This window comes from Salmo salar, chromosome 09 (assembly GCF_965601325.2).
Source record: "Salmo salar chromosome 09, fSalSal1, whole genome shotgun sequence".
In the NCBI taxonomy this organism is placed as follows: Eukaryota; Metazoa; Chordata; class Actinopteri; order Salmoniformes; family Salmonidae; genus Salmo; species Salmo salar.
The window spans coordinates 148693871-148714786 of NC_138299.1; the positions used below are offsets into that span (position 1 = coordinate 148693871).

Here is a 20916-nt window from a genome sequence, read left to right on the forward strand (position 1 = left end):
ACGATGAGGCCACACACACTACTGAGCCTCATTTTGACTTGTTTTAAGGACATTACATCAAAGTTGGATCAGCCTGTAGTGTGGTTTTCCACTTTAATTTTGTGTGTGACTCCAAATTGGATTTCCATTGATTATTTTTGTGTGATTTTGTTGTCATTTTTTTTTGTGTGATTTTGTTGTCAGTAAAGAAAAAAGTATTTAATAAGATTATTTCATTCATTCAGATCTAGGATGTGTTATTTTAGTGTTCCCTTAATTTTTTTGAGCAGTATATAAAGCTCGGCCGAGATTAAAGGTGTCATTAAAACCTGAGGGAAAAACGTGCCCTGGAGGGACGGAGGTGTATCTTCACGCAAGAAAGAATTGTCTGTTTTCCGGTAGAGGGCGCTAGTATGGGGCATTTGGTAGTGGACGAGGCCAAATAGTTTTTCTCTCCCACGTAAAACGACGACGAGGGTGTGGACACTGGGGACGTAGACAGTCTGCTTCAAACCCAGTCTAACCAACTGTTTCTCAGTCGAATTACCTATGCTGTTTGAATCCATCGGGTAAGTACAATTAATGTGTATTTTTACATTGATGTGTTCACACTTCAATCGTCCTATTTCTCGGGTTTGTTTGCTATCGAGATTGCTAGTTTCAGGCATCTGGTCTGAAGTCAAAGAAGAAGGGGAGGAAAAAAGGACTGGCCAAAGAAGCGTCAACTAGTAACAAACTGATTGAAACTTCAACGGTCTCCCTCCTTACGGGGCTTTTATAATGAAACTATCTATAAATTGTTGTTAAACAAAGTTGTTCGTTACCTAGGACAGTAACTAGCCACAGCATAGCATTGGACTTTTTCAGCAGCCTATTATCTTACACGGTTATCCAAAACTTTTAAACTACTGCTAACGTTAATAGCTAGCAAGCTATCTGGAAAGCCGGGTAGGAGTAGCGGGCCAGCTAGCTTAGTGGCTAGTTATGACAAGTTCATGTTAGGCTGTCTTTGGCTAGTAATTCCTGGTTGTAGCTGTATTTTTACTGTGTCCACAATGGTTCACACAATAATACACTTTGCTTGAACACTGTAACTTACAGAGTCCCATTTGGATTCGTCCCAAATAAGTCATGCATCACTAACTAGGCTAGATAGTTATATGGCTATAGCCAACTAGTAATTGCATTTTGGGCAAGAACCCTGTTAGAAAATTTGCTCTAACTTACTCTGTCAGATAAATTAGCTAGCTTTATGGTATTAACGAACGTTAGGGAGCATTCCAAATAACATTTAACTAACAGCCACTGCTCATGCCATGGGTCTCATGGTTTATTTATCTGTATGCATGTAAGCTAATATCCAGGATACGTGTTTAGCTTTAATATGTGACCATGGCTTGGCTTTACCAATGCATTCATCTATAAAGTTAGAATCAGTCTTCACGAAAACCAAAATGAAAAATTGTATGTAGCCTAGTTATGTAACCCACAGTACACCACAAGGCATATGCATTGACTTTTTCTTTTCTTTTACCGTTTGTATTCTTCTAGTCCTGAGAAGCCTTCAGGAAATTGTTCAAACAGGGTTTTTAAATGTAGTGGGTTACAGCAGAGCTTGTCATCTGTACCAGAACAGATGGTTTGAGTCACGACCAGGTGTTGGGTCAATCAAAACATCATCTATTAGTCTATGCATTGGTTGGAAGTTGGAACAGTGTTCCCTATCGTGTTTAGAATGTATTTAAAAGCAGTGAGGAATCCTTGGCTGTAGTTATATCCGGCGACTATCATCCTTCTCATGTTTGTCTTCTCAGATTTGTGCCACTGGATCGCTGTAGTGTAGCTGTACGGCTCCCGTTGTGTCCCTGACTGTTGCTGTTCTCTCCTTTGAGGGACGAATGCACTCCAGGCCACCCCTGAATTCCTTTGGCTGCCTCCCTTGTGTATTCCAGTTCTCCCACTCCAGTCCCATCACCGCCTCTCAGTGTAAATTTAACAGAAGAAGCCGAGTGAGCCATCATGGATGATATTTTTACCCAGTGCCGGGAAGGCAACGCAGTAGCTGTTCGCCTGTGGTTGGACAACACAGAGAATGACCTCAATCAGGGGTAAGTCTAACTTATCAGTACTTTTTAAAATACGTTTTTATTGTGCTCAGAGCGTCTCAAAAACAACAACTGTTTCAGATGTTGAATTGCATGTACAAGGATGTTATGTCACCTGCTATCAAGTCTCAGAATCATGCATGTATATAGGCATCACAGCAGCTTGTGACCAGCTATCAGGAAGCTACATCTCTATTGGACTCACCCTTAGATGTCAAAATAGGTTGTCACACCCAAATGTTGGACTGCTCAGTCATTATTCCATAGCAAAATACACAAATGACCCAGTTGCTTGGAAGAGTTTTTTTGTTGTTGAGGGATTCAGATTCAGGCAATTAATACTTTTACGTCTGTTCTTCACCAATCCCCTGTGATGTTATGAGCCTTGAGTTGTGTGCCGATAATTAGTTCCACACAGCTGAAACGGGAAAGCTTCCAGAAATGTGCAGAGACCCACCACATCATCCCATGTACAACGAGAGGACATGGCTCTGTTTTGGTTTACTAGTACATAAAAATCTGATGGCAAATATTGCTGGGTAATTAATTGCATAGTCATTGTCTTTCTTTTGATGTTGTCGTCGAGGACTGTGAGGGTTGTTTGTTGCTGGGCACCCAGCCAGCCCGACTCCCCAACTCAGTGTGAACTTGACCTGAGATTTGAACCCACTGCTATCCGGACACGTGTCTTGGCCTGGAATGTGAACTTTAAATGAAGCTAAAGGATGGCAGATGTCTTGGATATGTTTTCACATGACCACTGCCCTGAAATCTTTTTGTTGACTTCCTATTTGTATTAGGTTACTGGGCAAAGACTGAGCGAAGACGCTACAACTACAAAAATAATTGGTGCTTCCTGCCTTAGCTCTTTTTATGTGGCTGTTTTCATTTGACCATTATAGACTGCTAAGCTATAGCCTAGCTTTAATGGTTGCAGTTGGAGGTCCATTAGAAAGCAGGTTTCATCATGCATCCTGGCCTCTTCCACTGTAAATATCCTCGGGTGACTCAGTAAAAGGAAACTCGGCAGGGCTTGTCACCATTGATGGAGCTCAGACATTTCTGGAGGAGGGTGACTTGAGTTCTATATTCATGCCTGGTATCTCTGCATCCAGATAGAACTATAGAGACATATAATTGTTGCCCCCGGGCCATGCTGTCTGAAGCTGTTCTTCTCATTTTCATGCAGAGGCTTGATTGTTGTTGAGTACCTTGCTTAGACGTTAGAGAGCATTATGCCGAGATATTTTGACCAGTGTTCATACTGTTGTAAGTAGCCTATGGTATACACATGCATGGATTGTATTTGTGAGTGTACACGGGTAACTGAACACGTGGCCTGTCTCCATTGCCCGATTGGCTGTTAGGGTGATGTTTGTTTTTCCTCGTGGGGAAAACACATCCATACTGGGCCTTTCAGCCCCTTCAATAACTCTGATTGCATATTTTTTTTAAATTTATTTTTTATAGCTGACTGTACATACACCCACATCTTCCCTGTTGAATCCCACCATGTCCTATATATCCCTATTCCACACTTTCTTAGTTACTGCTAGTGAAGGTAAAGGTGATTGTGAGCTCATTTCTGTGACAGTGTGGGTGCACAAATGTAAATGCAAGACACAGTGTAGTGGAATGCTAAATGTCCTTACAAGGAATAACACTCAAGCCTCTGGGGAACGGTCTGCAACCCTCCAAAAATGAGCATGAGAAAAGGGGAGGAGTGTAAGCCAGGGAATTGTTGTGGGCTGGACATAGGAAACAAATGTGTGTGACAAGCAGAGAGCGAACTCTCCTGTGTGTCTGTGTGGGGCAGAGAGAGAATTCTCCTGTCTGTGTGGGGCAGAGAGAGAATTCTCCTGTCTGTGTGGGGCAGAGAGAGAATTCTCCTGTCTGTGTGGGGCAGAGAGAGAATTCTCCTGTCTCTGTGGGGCAGAGAGAGAATTCTCCTGTCTCTGTGGGGCAGAGAGAGAATTCTCCTGTCTCTGTGGGGCAGGGAGAGAATTCTCCTGTCTCTGTGGGGCAGGGAGAGAATTCTCCTGTCTCTGTGGGGCAGAGAGAGAATTCTCCTGTCTCTGTGGGGCAGGGAGAGAATTCTCCTGTCTCTGTGGGGCAGGGAGAGAATTCTCCTGTCTCTGTGGGGCAGGGAGAGAATTCTCCTGTCTCTGTGGGGCAGGGAGAGAATTCTCCTGTCTCTGTGGGGCAGGGAGAGAATTCTCCTGTCTCTGTGGGGCAGGGAGAGAATTCTCCTGTCTCTGTGGGGCAGGGAGAGAATTCTCCTGTCTCTGTGGGGCAGGGAGAGAATTCTCCTGTCTCTGTGGGGCAGGGAGAGAATTCTCCTGTCTCTGTGGGGCAGGGAGAGAATTCTCCTGTCTCTGTGGGGCAGGGAGAGAATTCTCCTGTCTCTGTGGGGCAGGGAGAGAATTCTCCTGTCTCTGTGGGGCAGGGAGAGAATTCTCCTGTCTCTGTGGGGCAGGGAGAGAATTCTCCTGTCTCTGTGGGGCAGGGAGAGAATTCTCCTGTCTCTGTGGGGCAGGGAGAGAATTCTCCTGTCTCTGTGGGGCAGGGAGGGAATTCTCCTGTCTCTGTGGGGCAGGGAGGGAATTCTCCTGTGTGTCTGTGTGGGGCAGCTTTAAGACAGGCAACCCAGTTAGGACTGTTTATTTTTTTTTTTCACTAGTTGGTCTTTTGACCACACCCGGCACTGACAACACCTTGTTAGTCTGGGGAAGACAAGGGGACACATCACGGTCAGGAGAGAGCCATACTGACATGACTCCTACTAACGGTCAGTGTAACGGAGATGACGGTGTGGATGGGTTAGTTAGTAACTACCTCTCTGGTGAGGATGGTGAGAGTGGCAGGGGCCACGTTGACCGAGACGGGGTCCAATCCTGCTTCCTTGTGCTGTTCATTGCAGCCGCCAAAGCATCATTGATTGTTTCCACACCTAGGAGACGAGAATGTTCTACTGTTAACGGTATCCTCAAGGTAAACTGCATGGGAGGAGCCATCTAGCCATGTATGCAGTGACGCAAAATACAGTCCCACACAGAGCACTGCCAGATGTTTTACTGCACAGTTTCTTCAAGTGCAGTTGCAAAAACCATCAAGCGCTATGGTGAAACTGTCTCTCATAAGGACTCCCACAAGAAAGGAAGACCCAGAGTTACCTCTGCTGCAGAGGATAAGTTCATTAGAGTTACCAGCCTCAAAAATGGCCGCTCAAATAAATGCTTCACAGAGTTCAAGTAACAGACACATCTAAACATCAACTGTTCAGAGGAGAATTGCTGCAAAGAAACCACTACTAAAGAACACCAATAATAAGAAGAGACTTGCTTGGGCCAAGAAACACGAGCAATGGACCTTAGACCAGTGGAAATCTGTCCTTTGATCTGATGAGTCCAAATTGGAGATTTTTGGTGAACTGATCTCTGTATGTGTAGTTCCCACCATGAAACATGGAGGAGGAGGTGTTATGGTGTGGGGGTGCTTTGCTGGTGACACTCAGTGATTTGTTTAGAATTCAAGGCACACTTGATTCCATGTGTTATTTTATAACTTTTGACCTGTACTGTATATACCTACATGCGTGCATACATACTGAACAAAAATATAAACTCAACATGTAAAGTGTTGGTCCCATGTTTCATGAGCTAAAGACATCCCAGCAGTATCCCATATGCAAAAAAAAGTTGTTTACATTCATGTTAGTGAGCATTTCTCCTTTGTCAAGATAATCCATCCACTTGACAGGTGTGGCTTATCAAGAAGCTGATTCAACAGCATGATCAATACACAGATGCACCTTGGGCTGGGGACAATAAAAGGCCATTCCAAATTGTGCAGTTTTGTCACACAACGCCGCAGATGTATCAAGTTCAGCCATTTAGTTTCTTACTTGTTTCTGACTGAAAAGTTCTGTTAATGAAAACCCTAATTTGTTTATGAAAAACATTTGCTATTCCCTCAACCCTTGCTCTCTTTATGTGAAACATGTAAGCATCGCATGCATCTGACCAATAGGCCTGACCAATAGCCTAATTATAATCACATCAATAAATTGGTTTTAAACTGTGAACACAGTAACACGTGATGTGAAAAATACATTAGAAACGGGCAAATGTTTACTTGTTGCTCAGGACGGAAAGGGGAAGTCAGATCTGTGGAAAACATTTGACTTAGTCATGGAAATGACTGGAGATCAAGAAAAGGGAGGGTATAGGATCAAGCGTTTTGTGAGTATTATGTGTGCCAAACAGTCACTGTGTAAACAACACTAAATAAGTGTACCAGAGTCTCTTTTAACAATAAATAAAAAGATGTATAGCCTTTTATTACAGCATACTAAAAACAGTTGCATGCATTTGGGAATTGTGGTTTTAGGCTAATTATTCAAAGCTCCCTTTGTTATTTCATTTTAAAACTAAAATGCTTGATTGCATTCTAATACATGAATGTCTCTGTATGCTGTGTGATGGCATGAATGATTTATACGGTAGCCTATATATTGAAGCATAGGCTTTAGACTAAACAGGTTGGGCTCTTAAGCCTACAGCTCAATGGTGGTTATACAAGGATACTATATCAAGCCTACTAATGATAACGACATTACTTAATATTATGATCATAATTGTAATAACAATAAGGAGATCATGAAAAATGGGAGCATAGGAGCGAGAGCTGCATGCATATGTGTGACAAACAGGTGCTGTTAGATTACAATATTTTTCTGCCTGTTTGGTACAGTGTAAACGACACTAAATACATCCCAGTCTGTACTTATGAGAGAGAAAAAGTAAAGTCTTTACAGCATAGCAAAGACTAAAAACACTGACTCTGTGAAAATGCTTTATCCGACATTTTGCTGTTGCATGAGGCTTGGTGCTCACGGAATCAGTAGGCTATTAAACAAACACTCAAACAGGCAACAGAAACAAGGTCTGTCTTATTTCTGTAGATATACAGTACCAGTCAAAAGTTTGGACACCTACTCATTCAAGGGTTTTTCTTTTATCTTTACAATTTTCCACATTGTAAACTAGTGAAGAACACATATGGAATCATGTAGTAACCCAAAAAGTTTTAAACAAATCTAAATATATTTGAGCTTCTTTGATGTAGCCACCCTTTGCCTTGACGACAGCTTTGCACACGGTTGGCATTCTCTCAACCAGCTTCATGAGTTAGTCACCTGGAATGCATTAATACTTTTTTGTTGTTGTTGATTTAACTAGGCAAGTCAGTTAAGAACAAATTCTTATTTACAATGATCGCCAAACCCGGACGATGCTGGGCCAATTGTGCACCGCCCTATGGGACTCGCAATCACGGCAGGATGTCATACAGCCTTTATGAACCACGGACTGTAGTGACGCCTCTTGTGCAGAGATGCAGTGCCATAGACCGCTGCACCACTCGGGAGCTATGATCGCTGATCGGAGTCTACAGAATGCATTATCAAAAGAGATTTAAATATGTATTTTAGTACTAAATCAGTGACATAGTAGACCTAATAAAAAGTCAGCCAATTGAGAACCAGGGACTGTAGTGATGCCTCTAACGCTGATATGTAGTGCCATAGACAGCTGCGCCACTCGGGAGCCCAATTAACAGGTGTGCCTTGTTTTAATTTGTGGAATTTCTTTCCTTAATGTGTTTTAGCCAATCAGTTGTGTTGTGACAAGGTAGGGGTGGTATACAGAAGATAGCCCTATTTGGTAAAAGACCAAGTCCATATTATAGTAAGAACATCTCAAATAAGCAATGATAAATGACAGTCCATTACTATAAGACATGGAGGTCAGTCTGTAGAAAAAATAATGAACCAAATATCTATCGCTCTCTCTGAGAATATATCTTTGGAGCAGCAGGGTAGCCTAGTGGTTAGAGCGTTGGACCAGTAACCGAAAGGTTGCAAGATCAAATCCCCGAGCTGACAAGGTAAAAATCTGTCGTTCTGCCCCTGAACAAGGCAGTTAACCCACTATTCCTAGGCCGTCATTGAAAATAAGAATTTGTTCTTAACTGACTTGCCTAGTTAAATAAGGGTTTAAATAATAAAAATAACTAACAATCATCAAAAATTTAAAGCTAAACAATCAGTATTGATTTTCTGTTGATTTTGTTATGTTTGGGCAAAATAACACAGCCATAGCAAAATACATGGAATTGTAGGAAATTAGCTTTAATATGGCAAAATGTTCTCTCAGCTCCATGGAGAAATGCGTAGAATTGCAGGAAATTGGCTTAAAAATGCAAAGATTTCTCGACTCTGCGACGATGGGGTGGGGGGCCTCTAAAATGTTGTTAAATTTTGCCTGGCTGACCATGCCCCCTGCAATGCCCACCACCAAAGCACCATTTTTCATCTAGAAAAAAACCCTCCAATACGCGACAACTTTTCATGCAAATATTATAAAATCTGCAAAAATAAATATATGCACATTTTCCCACCAGTGGTGTGTTTCCACCAAACGGACTTGTTGCTGATTTTAAAAATCACTGTGTGATGATGTAGTACACACACTGTACCTTTTCTCTTTAAGTTCTCATGTTCAATGTGTTTCCATCGCATTTTCAACTCCACTGATAGTATTGTCACAAACTGTTGCGTTAACTAGCAAATGTGCCTACTCTGGTCTTGGCATGCAGATACAGTGCGGGTAGGCTATATTACATGATGAGATTATTATGGAAAAGAGTGATAATATTTGTACTTGTCAAGCATCGACCAGAATAAGACCCTCTCTTTATTGTAGAGGAGCATCAAGCTCATCACCGTTCACTTTCACCACCCTGTGAAGATCAACTTATTTCATCTGTAGCCTAATAAACTGCATGCTGTCCAGAGTCGTAGTGGGAGGACCACACACCATATCATCGCGTGACTCCAACTTTACTTCCAAATGATGGTTATTATATCAATATTTGCACTTAAATCCGTTTCCAAAACCATTTTTCGGATAATCAATTTAAGACACAATGATCCCACCGTGTCAAACAAGGAAATTATCGTGCGCCTTTTTAAAAAAAAATGTATATGTACCGATACTTCCTGTTTCCATCACAGCTTTCGTGATTTTTCTTTTATACGGGGTGACTTTACCGTAGATGGAAACGTGTTTGTCTTCAGTTTTTGCAGAAGGAATGCACAGAGGCAGAGCCATAACACCTTCCTCTCTTGCATTCTTCTGTTTCCTGTACTCCTCTCCCAGTGGTATTAGATAGTGCCACTCATTTCCCCTCAACATTTCCTCATGATGGACAAACGTATGCTAATGAGTGACGTATTCTTTTGAAGTGCAGTCCGTTTGGGTAGCATTAGGCTATGTCTTGAAGTCTTCTATTTAGCCCTACTCTACCGTAGTTCTTATTTTATGTCTTACACCTGTCTCCGAGTTTTTATTCCTGCACTGAAGATCAAAACTCTTAAAGATAATATTGGCTGCGTTTACACAGGCCAATTTATTGGCAAAAAAGCTGATAAATTGGTCAAAAGACAAGAATTGGGCTACCTGTGTAAACGCAGGTGGTTCAGACAGTCAGTGTATTTGGTCCACTTAGCATAGAAAGTAGCCGACACCAGAACTTTACAAAAATGACTCCCTGGCTCTGCCTCAATCCCCACTCTTCATAACGTCGTGTGTGTGAACTGTTCTGCCAGTCTGCTGGGTGGTAAAGGAGTGTCAACCATAGCTGTAGGCCTACTATCTGTAGCTATAATAAAAGCACATTCAAGAATAAATCATCCTCAACATGAATTCTAGTTTCACTTCTGCAGAGTTCTGCTGTGGGTGAAAACCTATCATTAGGCCTAAAGTCAGTGCTGTGACATACCATGGTTATGAGTTAGAAGCTCCTTGTTTGGTGAAGAGGAAGGGTGGCTTGTGTACGGTCACAGAATGCTGTTTATATTTAATTCCCCGGGGAAGGGTAGTAGTGTAGTTAACCCATATAGCCCAGCACCTGACTGGGCTGAGCAGACAGTAGTCTTGGGAGGGTCACCAACATAACGTTATGTCTGTGTTGGAGGGGCTGGCCCTGGACTAGGGTGTGAACTGTAAAGCCAGCTGTACCCTTTGGGCATTCCCAGCTCCCACTGGAGCCAGCTGCAACTAATCCTACTGTAGGCTACAGTCACACTAAATAAGTATGAGATTTCTCAAATCACAGTCAAGCCTCTTTAATTGGTAGCTTGACTCTCATTTCTGTGGATGGCTTGTTACTTGTGAGTTTTTTTTTTTTTTACAGTATTCAAATAGACTAGTGTGAAAGAGGATTGAGTAGATCCGTATCAGGCCATTGATGTTTGTCATATGATCTCACTGTGAGCTCAGCATAGAGACAGAGTGTAGACGGGGTTCTTCCGTCTGCCGATCTGAGCCCTGTTGGCAGGTGGAACTGCCTGAAGTAACCCCACGCGGGGGGGGGCAGCCAGGACGGCAGGAGAAAGCCCTTCTGAAGCCCCCTGGCCTGGGCAACCCTGCTGGAAAAGGTCGGCGACACCCCCCTGTCCTGTCTCCACTGACTGACTCATTGGCCTGGGTTAGAGCCCTGCACAGGCATTAATTTTAAGCCTGAGTCCTACCCATGCCCGCAATATTCAGGCTCTACACTACTCAGGCCTGATTGCTTCTGCCAAATTTAAGGCCCTGCCTGAAATCAGAAATGTATTCCTCTGATAGTAAATCCATTCGCTGCCCCTTTCTGTCACTCACTCCCTGCCAACAGTACCAATGAGGAAACACCGTCCAACTCTCAACCGTGTCAGCGAGCACGGCCTGCCACAGGAGTCGCTAGAGCGCCATGAGACAAGGACATCCCGGGCCGGCCAGACTCTCCCCTAACCCGGACGACACTGGACCAATTGTGCGCTGCCTCTTGGGTCTCCCGGTCACGGCCGGCTGTAGTGACTGCGGTGCAGTGCCTTAGATCGCTGTGCCACTCAGGAGGCCCCACCCAGATATTGTTTAGTGGGTATTGCGTATACTCACTTCTTAGTCCCCACGATGGGCATCTAAGTAGTGGACGTACACTACTTTGATAAACTAGTATTTCTTCACACTTTAGGCGCAGCAATGTGCACATGGCGGTAGGTCTATGTGTGAACGTTCCTAAATGCAATTGGTGGGGAAACACTTCTAAAATGTGCACCGCAGTTTCATGGACAGAGATGGAAATATCTGTTAGAAATGTTGAGGAGAGATCTAAAGATGCAACAATTTATCATGGGTTGCTAATATGACTAGGAATGCTGCCTTTGGCTGCAAGACAATAAAAGTGGAAAGAAGCAATTCAACAGGAGAACGCATATGAGGAAGTCTCAAATAATTGCCTCCATGTTTCTTTGGTGGGATTTTGGTTATACGCTACTTTGAAGCAAGATAATACATGCCTCATAATATGAAGTAAAATGTCCAGGTTAACCAAACAAATGGTCTAGGTGCCTGTGCATTTAAAGGGTAATTAAACAAGCTTCCTGCCATCCAGGGCATCTATATCAGGAGGTGTGGTAGGAAGGCCCAGAAATGTGTTACTCCAAACACCCAAGCCATAGATTATTCTCTGCTTCTGCACGGCAAGCGGTACCGGTGGATCAAGTCTGGCACCAACAGGCTCTTTAACAGCTTCTGTCCCCAAGCAATACCACTGATAATTCGCTAACAAAATAGCTACATGGACTATCTGAGTTGACCTTGTATCCTCATTGACCTTTTTATTTTTGTCTCTATGCCCACTCACAGGGCTCTACACACACACACACACACACACACACACACACACACACACACACACTGATACTCCACACACACACAACACTCACTCACACATAATATGTACATACATTTATACTGACTCGTGTTTTGATCGTGTGTCAAATTGCAATATTTGGGTAAAATAATTGCAATTTAGATTTTTTTGGGGGGCCTATATCGTGCAGCTGTAGAATGAACTCTGCTGGGATCATTCATTTCAATTACTGTCCTACGTGAGGTCATTGTCTGTTGGAGAGGGCCTCTGTAAGAGCACATTGTGCTCACAACAGATTTAGCCCATCTATACTACATCATCCACCCATATTTCCGGATGGTGTGTGTCTGGGGAGGCAGGGTCTCTGTGGGCCTCATTGAGGCTGTTTTCCCTGGAACACAGTCTCCTGTGTGTATGTTGTTGTGGAAGTGGAGGGTTAGGACTCCAGGAAGGGGTCTGCTTTCATCACAATACCCCCCTCAGTTCTAACCCTCAGTTCTCAACCACCAGATATAAACATTCAGCACTTTTCTCTCTCTTTCTAGCAAGTGCAGCATGATTTAATTTATACGCAGAGGTTCATACACCTTGGCACAAATCACAAGCTCATCAGAGCCCTATGAAATTCTTCTGAAATTCCGGAATGAGTGGGGAATGGAAATTTCATCGTCAAATTCCTCTCCAACTGTTGCTCTACGAGTTGACTAGGGGAGAGGGAGAGAGAAGGATCTGTGGAGGGGGGGCTGAGGTGATGAAGGCCAGTGACAGGAGAACACAGTAGTAGCCAGAGAAATGCAGGATGACATAGCAGCTGGGGAGTTGTGTGAAGGAAGTCTGCCCGACCCTTATAAGGCCTGCAGAGAAAGATTGGCCTGTTGTTTTAGTCCCCCTTTCCTGACTGCCTCACTACTATACTCTGGCCAGCTCTCCCTCTGACTGTCCCTCTTTCTATTTAGCTTTCCTTTTCATGCACGCATTCTCTGCCTGGGCTGCGTTCAGTATGAACAAATGTAGTGAAATGTTCAATTAAACGGTTCCTGTGCTGTTCTGGATGACCAGTTGAAAAATTGGGAAGTGTTGGACATGCTGAGGTTGGGGATCGCTGTCAGCATGGCCACTGCCCTTTTTAATTACATCACTCATTTCTTCAAGCCACACCCACCAAACGGAGCGAACATACGTCAGTCTGTTCAAGAACGTTGAAGGTTTTGGGGAAAGGTGTCGTTCAGTACAAAGCGTTACACAACGTACCAAACGTTCAATCGAACTGAACGCACTAACCCAGCTCTCTCTTGCCACTCTGTCTGGTTGACTGTCGTTGTCACTGTTAGGTTCTCAAGGTCAATGCTGGGATGCTGTAGTGAAGAGGCGTCACTCCTGTCCTGTCACTGAGGCCAGTCAGGCCACTGTCCTAACATGTGTTTCTGTCACTGTGACTAAGGCGGAGTGGGATGGTTTGCCACTGCCAGCAGCACATCTCCTCTGTCGCTCTGTGACTGACTGAAGGGCAGGCTGAGTTCACATTTAGTTCCTGTTTTCTGGCTGGATGTTGACTGAATTTCAGTATCAGTCAGGATCAGCTGTTTTTGCCCACTAGTTCGCTGCACTGCATTCCCCTGTCTACTTCCTAATTCCACTCTGCTGTTTTCAATAGATATAAACACTTTGAAGACTTTCTTATAGGCATTTTAATGTTTCTATATGCCATTAGGCATCGACACATGGCCATTAGGACTAACAGGCACAGTGAGTTTTTGCCTACCTCACATTTACTAACAGGCCTATGCTGTAAGTAGCAATAAGTAGCACCCTTTAGTACTGAGAATCCAGATAGGCCTACACCATTACTAAGTAATGAAGAGTCCTGCTAGGCATTTCCAGTTCTATGCTGCTGTTATGTTACAGGGTTGTGTGGTGTCATATTTAGCCTCTGGTCATTTTACAAATAAATATGTTTTCATATCATTTCCCTTTCCTCATTGCTAGTAGTAAGCAGTCTGTGGTGTGCAAGCAGTACGGTGGGATGTTAATGTGGTGCTGTATTCTGTCCTCAGGGATGACCATGGATTCAGTCCTCTCCACTGGGCCTGCAGGGAAGGCCGCTCCAGTGTGGTGGACATGCTCATCATGAGAGGGGCTCGCATCAACGTCATGAACAGAGGAGATGACACGCCCCTGCACCTGGCCTCCAGCCACGGCCACAGAGACATCGTGGGCAAGGTGGGACTGAGTGGACACACACTGCACACACACACCTGCACACACACAAACAAACACTTGAGGTCAATGAAGGTCTCTTTAGGTTGATATAGCTTCCCCTATAAAAGCCCAGGAAGGAACTTATGAAACCAGAGTTGATGGCTGCTCAACACCCAAACTCACTGCATGGTTAAGACCTGTCTACTCTTGTTGCAGTGCTGACATCAGTCATTTCACAGGGAGAGACATTGGCACCATTTCCCAAATAGTGTTGGGTGGATATTGTTTTTAAACTGTACCCAGTTGCCACATAGCATCTTCAACTCAAGCCTAAGCAAGTCAAAATGACACACACACTGTGATTTTTCCATAGGTAATCAAGTCAGTTATTTTCTTTAAAATAATTGTATCTTTCTTTCTGGTCCTTCTAGTAACTCTCAAATCTTATGTCATTCAATGCAGTAGTGTTAGTCTATGACAGGTTTCTGGTTTCGTAGTGCTGCAGACCACAGTTATGATTTGGTTTAATATTAGACATGTCACAATACCTCTGGAATGTATGAGCAGACAGGAGAAATCCTTTTCCAGGCCTGCCGTAGGTGGATTACTAGCGTCACTGTATATAATCTAAACAGGATCTGGACAGCCTTGTGTCTAATCTAATCTTGTGGTTCGGTCTCCTAGCTCATCCAGTGCAAAGCAGACGTCAACACTGCCAACGAGCACGGCAACACCCCACTGCATTACGCCTGCTTCTGGGGTCAGGACCCAGTGGCTGAGGTCAGTATGCCCCCTGGTGGCCTACTGTGGGTACTGTCTATTTCTATGTGAATAACAGTTTATGTACCACTGGAGTTACATTGATGTCTATCTTCCTCAGGACCTGGTGACTAACGGAGCTCAGGTGAACATCTGTAATAAGTATGGAGAAACTCCTCTGGACAAAGCCAAACCTCACCTGTGTGAAGCCCTCCAAGGTATTCAACATCCTATTACTCTGCATCATCCATTGTTGGCAAGAAAACTGTGATTTATTATCTGTGTTAGCCCTGTTACCTAATCAATGTGTGCTTTCTGTTCGCCCCCCTCTCAGAGAAAGCAGAAAAGTTGGGCCAGAGTTTGACCAAGGTCCCCTTCAAGGACACGTTTTGGAAAGGCACCACCAGAACTCGACCCCGTAAGTCCCACAGCCACAAAGCCATTTACTAGCTGCCTGGTTTTCATTACAAGAAGTGAATATCAGGCACAGTTCGCAGGAAGGAATGAACATCCAGTAAATGTCCCACAGGTCTCTGGTAGTCCCCAATGTGCCTGATGACATTTCCACTACCTTTCAGTGTGCTAAATTGTTCAGAAGTAGTAGGGCTTTTTGCCAGACCTAGGGCTTCAGCTATGCTCTTCAACTCTGTCCTCTGTGCGTCAATGTGTGCAGGTAACGGCACGTTGAACAAAGCAGCGGGCATTGACTTCAAACAGCTCTCCCTCCTGGCTAAGATCAATGAGAACCAGTCTGGAGAGGTATGGAGCTGTTTCTACATGACTGCTGTTTTTATCTGTTACTGATGTCTGCAACTCATGTTACAAAGTGATTCATCTCTGAAACACTGACATACATCAGCATATGCTTTGCATCAAGTTATACTCTATATTGTGGAGGTTATGCTGGAACTGTGTCTCAATCATTTTTTTCTTTAGTTGTGGCATGGACGCTGGCAGGGGAATGAGGTTGTGGTGAAAGTGTTGAAGGTTCGCGACTGGTCCACCAGAAAGAGCAGAGACTTCAATGAGGAGTATCCCAAACTCAGGTAATAACTTTTTACCTGCTTATTGTTCATTGTAGGTGTAGTTTATCCTGTTCTGTGGATATGTCTGTCTTCCTCTCACACGTTTTTATTTACTGACATGTTGATCTGTATGGAAGTTATTTGGGTTTAGATTGTCCCGCATATGTCCCATCCTATATGTATATTTCTCTGTCTCTTTCCCCGTGTCCCTCTTCCTCGGGCCCATCCCAGGATATTCTCCCACCCCAATGTGCTGCCAATGTTGGGAGCGTGTCAGTCTCCTCCCGCCCCTCACCCCATCATCATCACACACTGGATGCCCTATGGCTCCCTCTACAACGTGCTTCACCAGGGCACTGGTGAGTACCACACTAACCTTCATTGTACTAAAGACTTCCAATGTGGGATAGTACGTTGAGTTAAGGTCATGGAAAGACGAGAAGGGTGCCAGAGGGGATGGCTGACGTTTTATATGCCAATTGTGCGTTGTTTGTATCTTGTTTTTTATCTTATTTTGTACATAATTTTGCTGCTACCGTCTTTTATGACTGAAAATAACTTCTGGACATCAGAACAGCGACTACTCGAACTGGAAGATTTTTCCTTTAATGAGTCCGACACGAAGGATATACTGCTTTCTTGGGAACAGGCCCAAATCCCCGTCATTTGTGTGAAGAAAAGATGGAGAAAAGGGGGGCGGAGGTCGGGCTGCCTTCTGAGAATTCATAGGCGAGTGAGTAAACCCCCGCTGCCATCTGTTCTATTGGCCAACGTGCAATCATTGGAAAATAAAATTGATGACCTATGGTCAAGATTATCCTACCAACGGGACATTAAAAACGGTAATATCTTATGTTTGAACGACGATACGGATATATAGAGCTGGCGGGATTTTCCATGCACCGGCAGGACAGAGAAGCTATGTCTAGTAAGACGAGGGGTGGGGGTGTGTCTATTTGTCAATAACAGCTGGTGCGCGATGTCTAGTATTAAACATGTTTCGAGGTTTTGCTCGCCTGAGGTAGAGTACCTTATGATAAGCTGTAGACCACACTATCTACCAAGAGAGTTCTAATCTAAATTATTCATAGCTGTCTATTTACCACCACAAACCGATGCTGGCACTAAGACCGCACTCAACCAACTCGAAGGCCATAAGCAAAGAAGAAATTGCTCACCCAGAAGCGGCGCTCCTAGTGGCCGGGGACTTTAATGCAGGAAAACTTAAATACGTTTTACCTCATTTCTACCAGCTTGTCACATGTGCAACCAGATGGGAAAAAAACTCTAGACCACATTTACTCCACACACAGAGATGCATTCAAAGCTCTCCCCCGCCCTCTATTTGGCAAATGGTCAGATGATGCGGATGCTACTCTACAGAACTGTTTTGCTAGCACAGACTGGAATATGTTCGTGGGAATCATCCAATGCCATTGAGGAGTATACTACCTCAGTCATCGGCTTCATCGATGACGTCGTCCCCACAGTGACCGTACGTACATATCCCAATCAGAAGCCATGAATTACAGGCAACATCTGCATCGAGCTAAAGGCTAGAGCTGCTGCTTTCAAGGAGCGGGACACTAATCCGGACGTGTATAAGAAATCCCGCTATGCCCTCCGACGAACCATCAAACAAGCAAAGTGTCAATACAGGATTAAGATTGAATTCTACTACACTGGCTCTGACGCTCGTCGGATGTGGCAGGGCTTAAACTATTATGCACTACAAAGGGAAATCCAGACGCGAGTTGCCCAGTGACAGGAGCCTACCAGACGAGCTAAATGTTTTTTTTTACGTTCGCTTTGAGGGAAAAAGCATGCATGAGAGCACCAGCTGTTCTGGACGACTGTGTGATAACGTTCTCGGTAGCCGGTGTGAGCAAGACCTTTAAACAGGTCAACATTCACAAAGCTGAGGGGCCAGATTATTACCAGGACGTGTACTCAAAGCATGCGCGGACCAAAGCTTCTACCCCGAAGCCATAAGACTGCTGAACAAATCATCAACTGGTCACCGGACTATTTACAATAACCCCCCCCTTCCATTTGTTTTGAACACTGCTGCTACTCGCTGTTTATTATCTATGCATAGTCACTTCACCCCTACCTACATGTACAAATTACCTCGACTAAGCTGTACCCCCGCACATTGACTCGGTACCGGTACCCCCTGTATATATAGCCTCGTTATTGTGTTACTTTTAAAACATTTTTTTACTTTAGTTTATTTGCTAAATGTTTTCTGAACTCTTTCTTGAACTGCACTGTTGGTTAAAGGGCTTGTAAGTAAGCATTTCACAGTAAGGTCTACATGTTGTATTCAGCGTATGTGACAAATAAAGTTTTGATTTGATTCATCGAATATGCCTGGACGTCTGTTTTTAAAGTTCAGGCTTAAGAATTGGAAAAGATCTAGCTAATCATAGTACTGTACTAGTGACTGGAGAAGGAGTACAATGTTACAGCTGTTGCTAATGTGTGAAAATGACTGCCATGGATCTGTCTGTCAGACTTTGTGGTTGACCAGACACAGGCGGTGAAGTTTGCTTTGGACATTGCCTGTGGGATGGCCTTCCTACACACGCTCGAGCCCATGATCTCTCGACACTCTCTCAACAGCAAGAGCGTCATGGTGAGAGAAGGACTCACATTAACATTACATATGCACTACAGTGATATAGTTGTCATGTGTTTCACTCATGCTTCTTATGGCTTGGTGGATGACTTCCTTGTGTTTGAAACCAACTGTTATAATGACCTGATATTCCTTGACAGATTGACGAGGACATGACAGCCAGGATCAGCATGTCAGACGTCAAGTTCTCCTTCCAGTGTCCAGGCAGGATGTACTCCCCAGCATGGGTAGCCCCTGAAGGTACATCACACACTCAGCCATTTTCTCTCTGTTGCTTACCGCTTTTCACCTTTTTGAGAATGTAAATATTTGCTTTATCTAACTATATAATGTATGGAACTCCTACAGCTATGAACCTATGTGTGATTCTGCCCCTGTCTGTCCTGTGCCAATGCAGCCCTGCAGAAGAAGCCTGAGGAGATCAACCGGCGGTCAGCAGACATGTGGAGCTTTGCTGTGTTGCTATGGGAGCTGGTGACCAGGGAGGTGCCCTTCGCTGACCTCTCCAACATGGAGATAGGCATGAAGGTGAGACCGCTTCAGTTCAGGGTGCTAGAAGTTATAGGATTCATTACAACATCGGAATCTCAAAACACAAGTCTCAGTTTAGTCTTGTTCTTCCCAGAGTGTCTCTGACATAGTTCCCTCTCTCTGTTCTGCCCTCAGGTGGCCCTGGAAGGCCTACGACCCACCATCCCTCCCGGCATCTCACCCCACATCTGCAAGCTCATGAAGATCTGTATGAACGAAGATCCAGCCAAGAGGCCTAAATTTGACATGATCGTGCCCATCCTGGAGAAAATGCAGGACAAGTGAAAACTGCTTTTTTGCTCTGCCTTGAATTACCCTCCTAAACCCCCAGATATCTTGTCCTAGATATCTTGCCCCAGATATGTGGTGCTTACCAGTATTGCCTTAGACCTACTCTCACTACTTACCGCTGCCCTCAGTGCCACTGTAACTTAAGCCTCTGAAAACTAAAATGGCGACAGTCACTTGTTTTATTCTTGATTATGATTGATTTTCTTTTCTTTTTTTTTTACTTATCAAGATGAGTTATCAGTACTTTAATCTACGTCACTGTCTCATCGTGTCCATGCAGGAGCTAAGAATTGACTGTTCCGACTGTTGTGCTCTAATCATGTGGACTGAGTACAAGCCTCTATCTTTGACTGAATAACCTGTGGAGGTCAGGATGACAATCTGTCTGTTGCACTGCTTCCTTTCTTTACCTCTGGAGGGGGTCTCACTATCTAGGGGTCAGACACTGTAAAGTGACCTGTAACCTGTTATTACTGATTAATGAAAGCTCTTATGAAAACAGTATGTTGCTATATTAGCCTGAAGCTTGTCTTGTGGAACTGAGTGTGTACTGTATGGCTGGTTTCCTTTGTTTCAAGGGCAAATTGTATGTATGCAAACAGGATTATAGGACTGCTCCTGCTTAGACTATTTATCCAACCAAGCATTTCAATGTCCAGTATTCTTCAGTAAGTGCAGGGGAGTGAGCAGAACCACTTTTTACACGTGCTTAGGCGTCCGCATACTAGGTTCTTGTTGCTCCTAGCAGAACTCGGCTAGGCGACCATCTGTGCCTCATACACCCTTAAGACATTTGCTTGAAAAACAAGAAAAAAGCAGCAATATTACTATTTGTCCCTCTTCAGAAGCCGTACAACAACATATCCATAACACTTCCTCAAAATATTCTGAATTAATATAAGATAAATCAAGAAATATGTTTGTTGACCTTTTTGCAGAGGTCTTAGTCGCTCAATTTTACATCTAAGATGTTTTGTGCAGTATTTCTCAAGTAAAATGTTTTTGCCTGAAAATGTGTCATCTTGTTGAACGACAAGTCAGTGAAGAATCCCTACTGTTGACCAATCACCAATGAAAGGACGTAGACTTCAGCTACCAAACTTGCCTTGACAAAAATGTGTGCCGAACAGCCGGGAAAAAACCTGCAGAATGCTGCCGAACACCAAAACGAACTAAAGAAATCTGACATGCTTAAATAACATTGATAATTTTTAACGTTTCATCCACTGTATATTCTGCCCTCAGATCATTGGGATTTGTTTTCTTCAACTCCCAGCTTTGTTGAATTCTGTGGCTTTGTTTATGCCAGAGGCAATTCCCAACATTTCACAGGAGAGTGAAGATGAAGTGGACAATAAGGGGATAACATTAACATTCTGCGTTGTTGTAGCCTCATGAGTTATTTCCTCCTTTATTGACCTATGTAATACTTATTTGTTTTTTTCATATGCATTTGTTCTGTCTGTCCACCAGCTTGCTTATTTGTGCTGAATCACCGGGGTAAAAGCCAAGAACGAGCATGTCTTATACAATACTATGTAATTTATATATAAGTATATTAAAAACAAACAAAAATAATTTATCTAGTCTGAAAGATCTTCTATTGGTGTGTTTCTCAATCTGGTGAGTG

At 43.7% G+C, this 20916-nt stretch overlaps 1 protein-coding gene across 4 annotated transcripts; it reads left to right on the plus strand.

Moving 5' to 3' along the window:
- The first annotated feature begins 392 nt into the window (after nt 1-392).
- On the plus strand, nt 393-20864 carry ilk (integrin linked kinase). Of its 4 annotated transcripts, none has more exons than XM_045723251.2 (13): nt 393-548; nt 1794-2087; nt 13895-14060; nt 14724-14819; nt 14920-15016; nt 15133-15216; nt 15472-15557; nt 15735-15844; nt 16055-16182; nt 18340-18461; nt 18605-18704; nt 18862-18992; nt 19131-20864. In XM_045723251.2, the coding sequence occupies exons 2-13, from the start codon at nt 1999-2001 to the stop codon at nt 19278-19280; spliced, it is 1359 nt and encodes a 452-aa protein (XP_045579207.1). In that variant the 5' UTR covers nt 393-548; nt 1794-1998; the 3' UTR covers nt 19281-20864. The 4 variants fall into 4 exon arrangements, with proteins under 4 accessions (XP_045579207.1, XP_045579209.1, XP_045579208.1 ...); XM_045723253.2 differs by having other exon boundaries at nt 406-548; nt 1932-2087; XM_045723252.2 differs by having other exon boundaries at nt 430-548; nt 1889-2087.
- The last annotated feature ends 52 nt before the right edge of the window (nt 20865-20916 follow it).

Excerpts from the sequence above, each read along its gene's own strand:
- ilk (XM_045723251.2), top strand. The coding sequence starts at position 1,999 with ATGGATGATATTTTTACCCAGTGCCGGGAAGGCAACGCAGTAGCTGTT. Across the intron at positions 14,820-14,919 it reads GTCAGGACCCAGTGGCTGAG|GACCTGGTGACTAACGGAGC; the intron begins GTCAGTATGCCC and ends TATCTTCCTCAG. Across the intron at positions 15,558-15,734 it reads ATGAGAACCAGTCTGGAGAG|TTGTGGCATGGACGCTGGCA; the intron begins GTATGGAGCTGT and ends TTTTTTCTTTAG.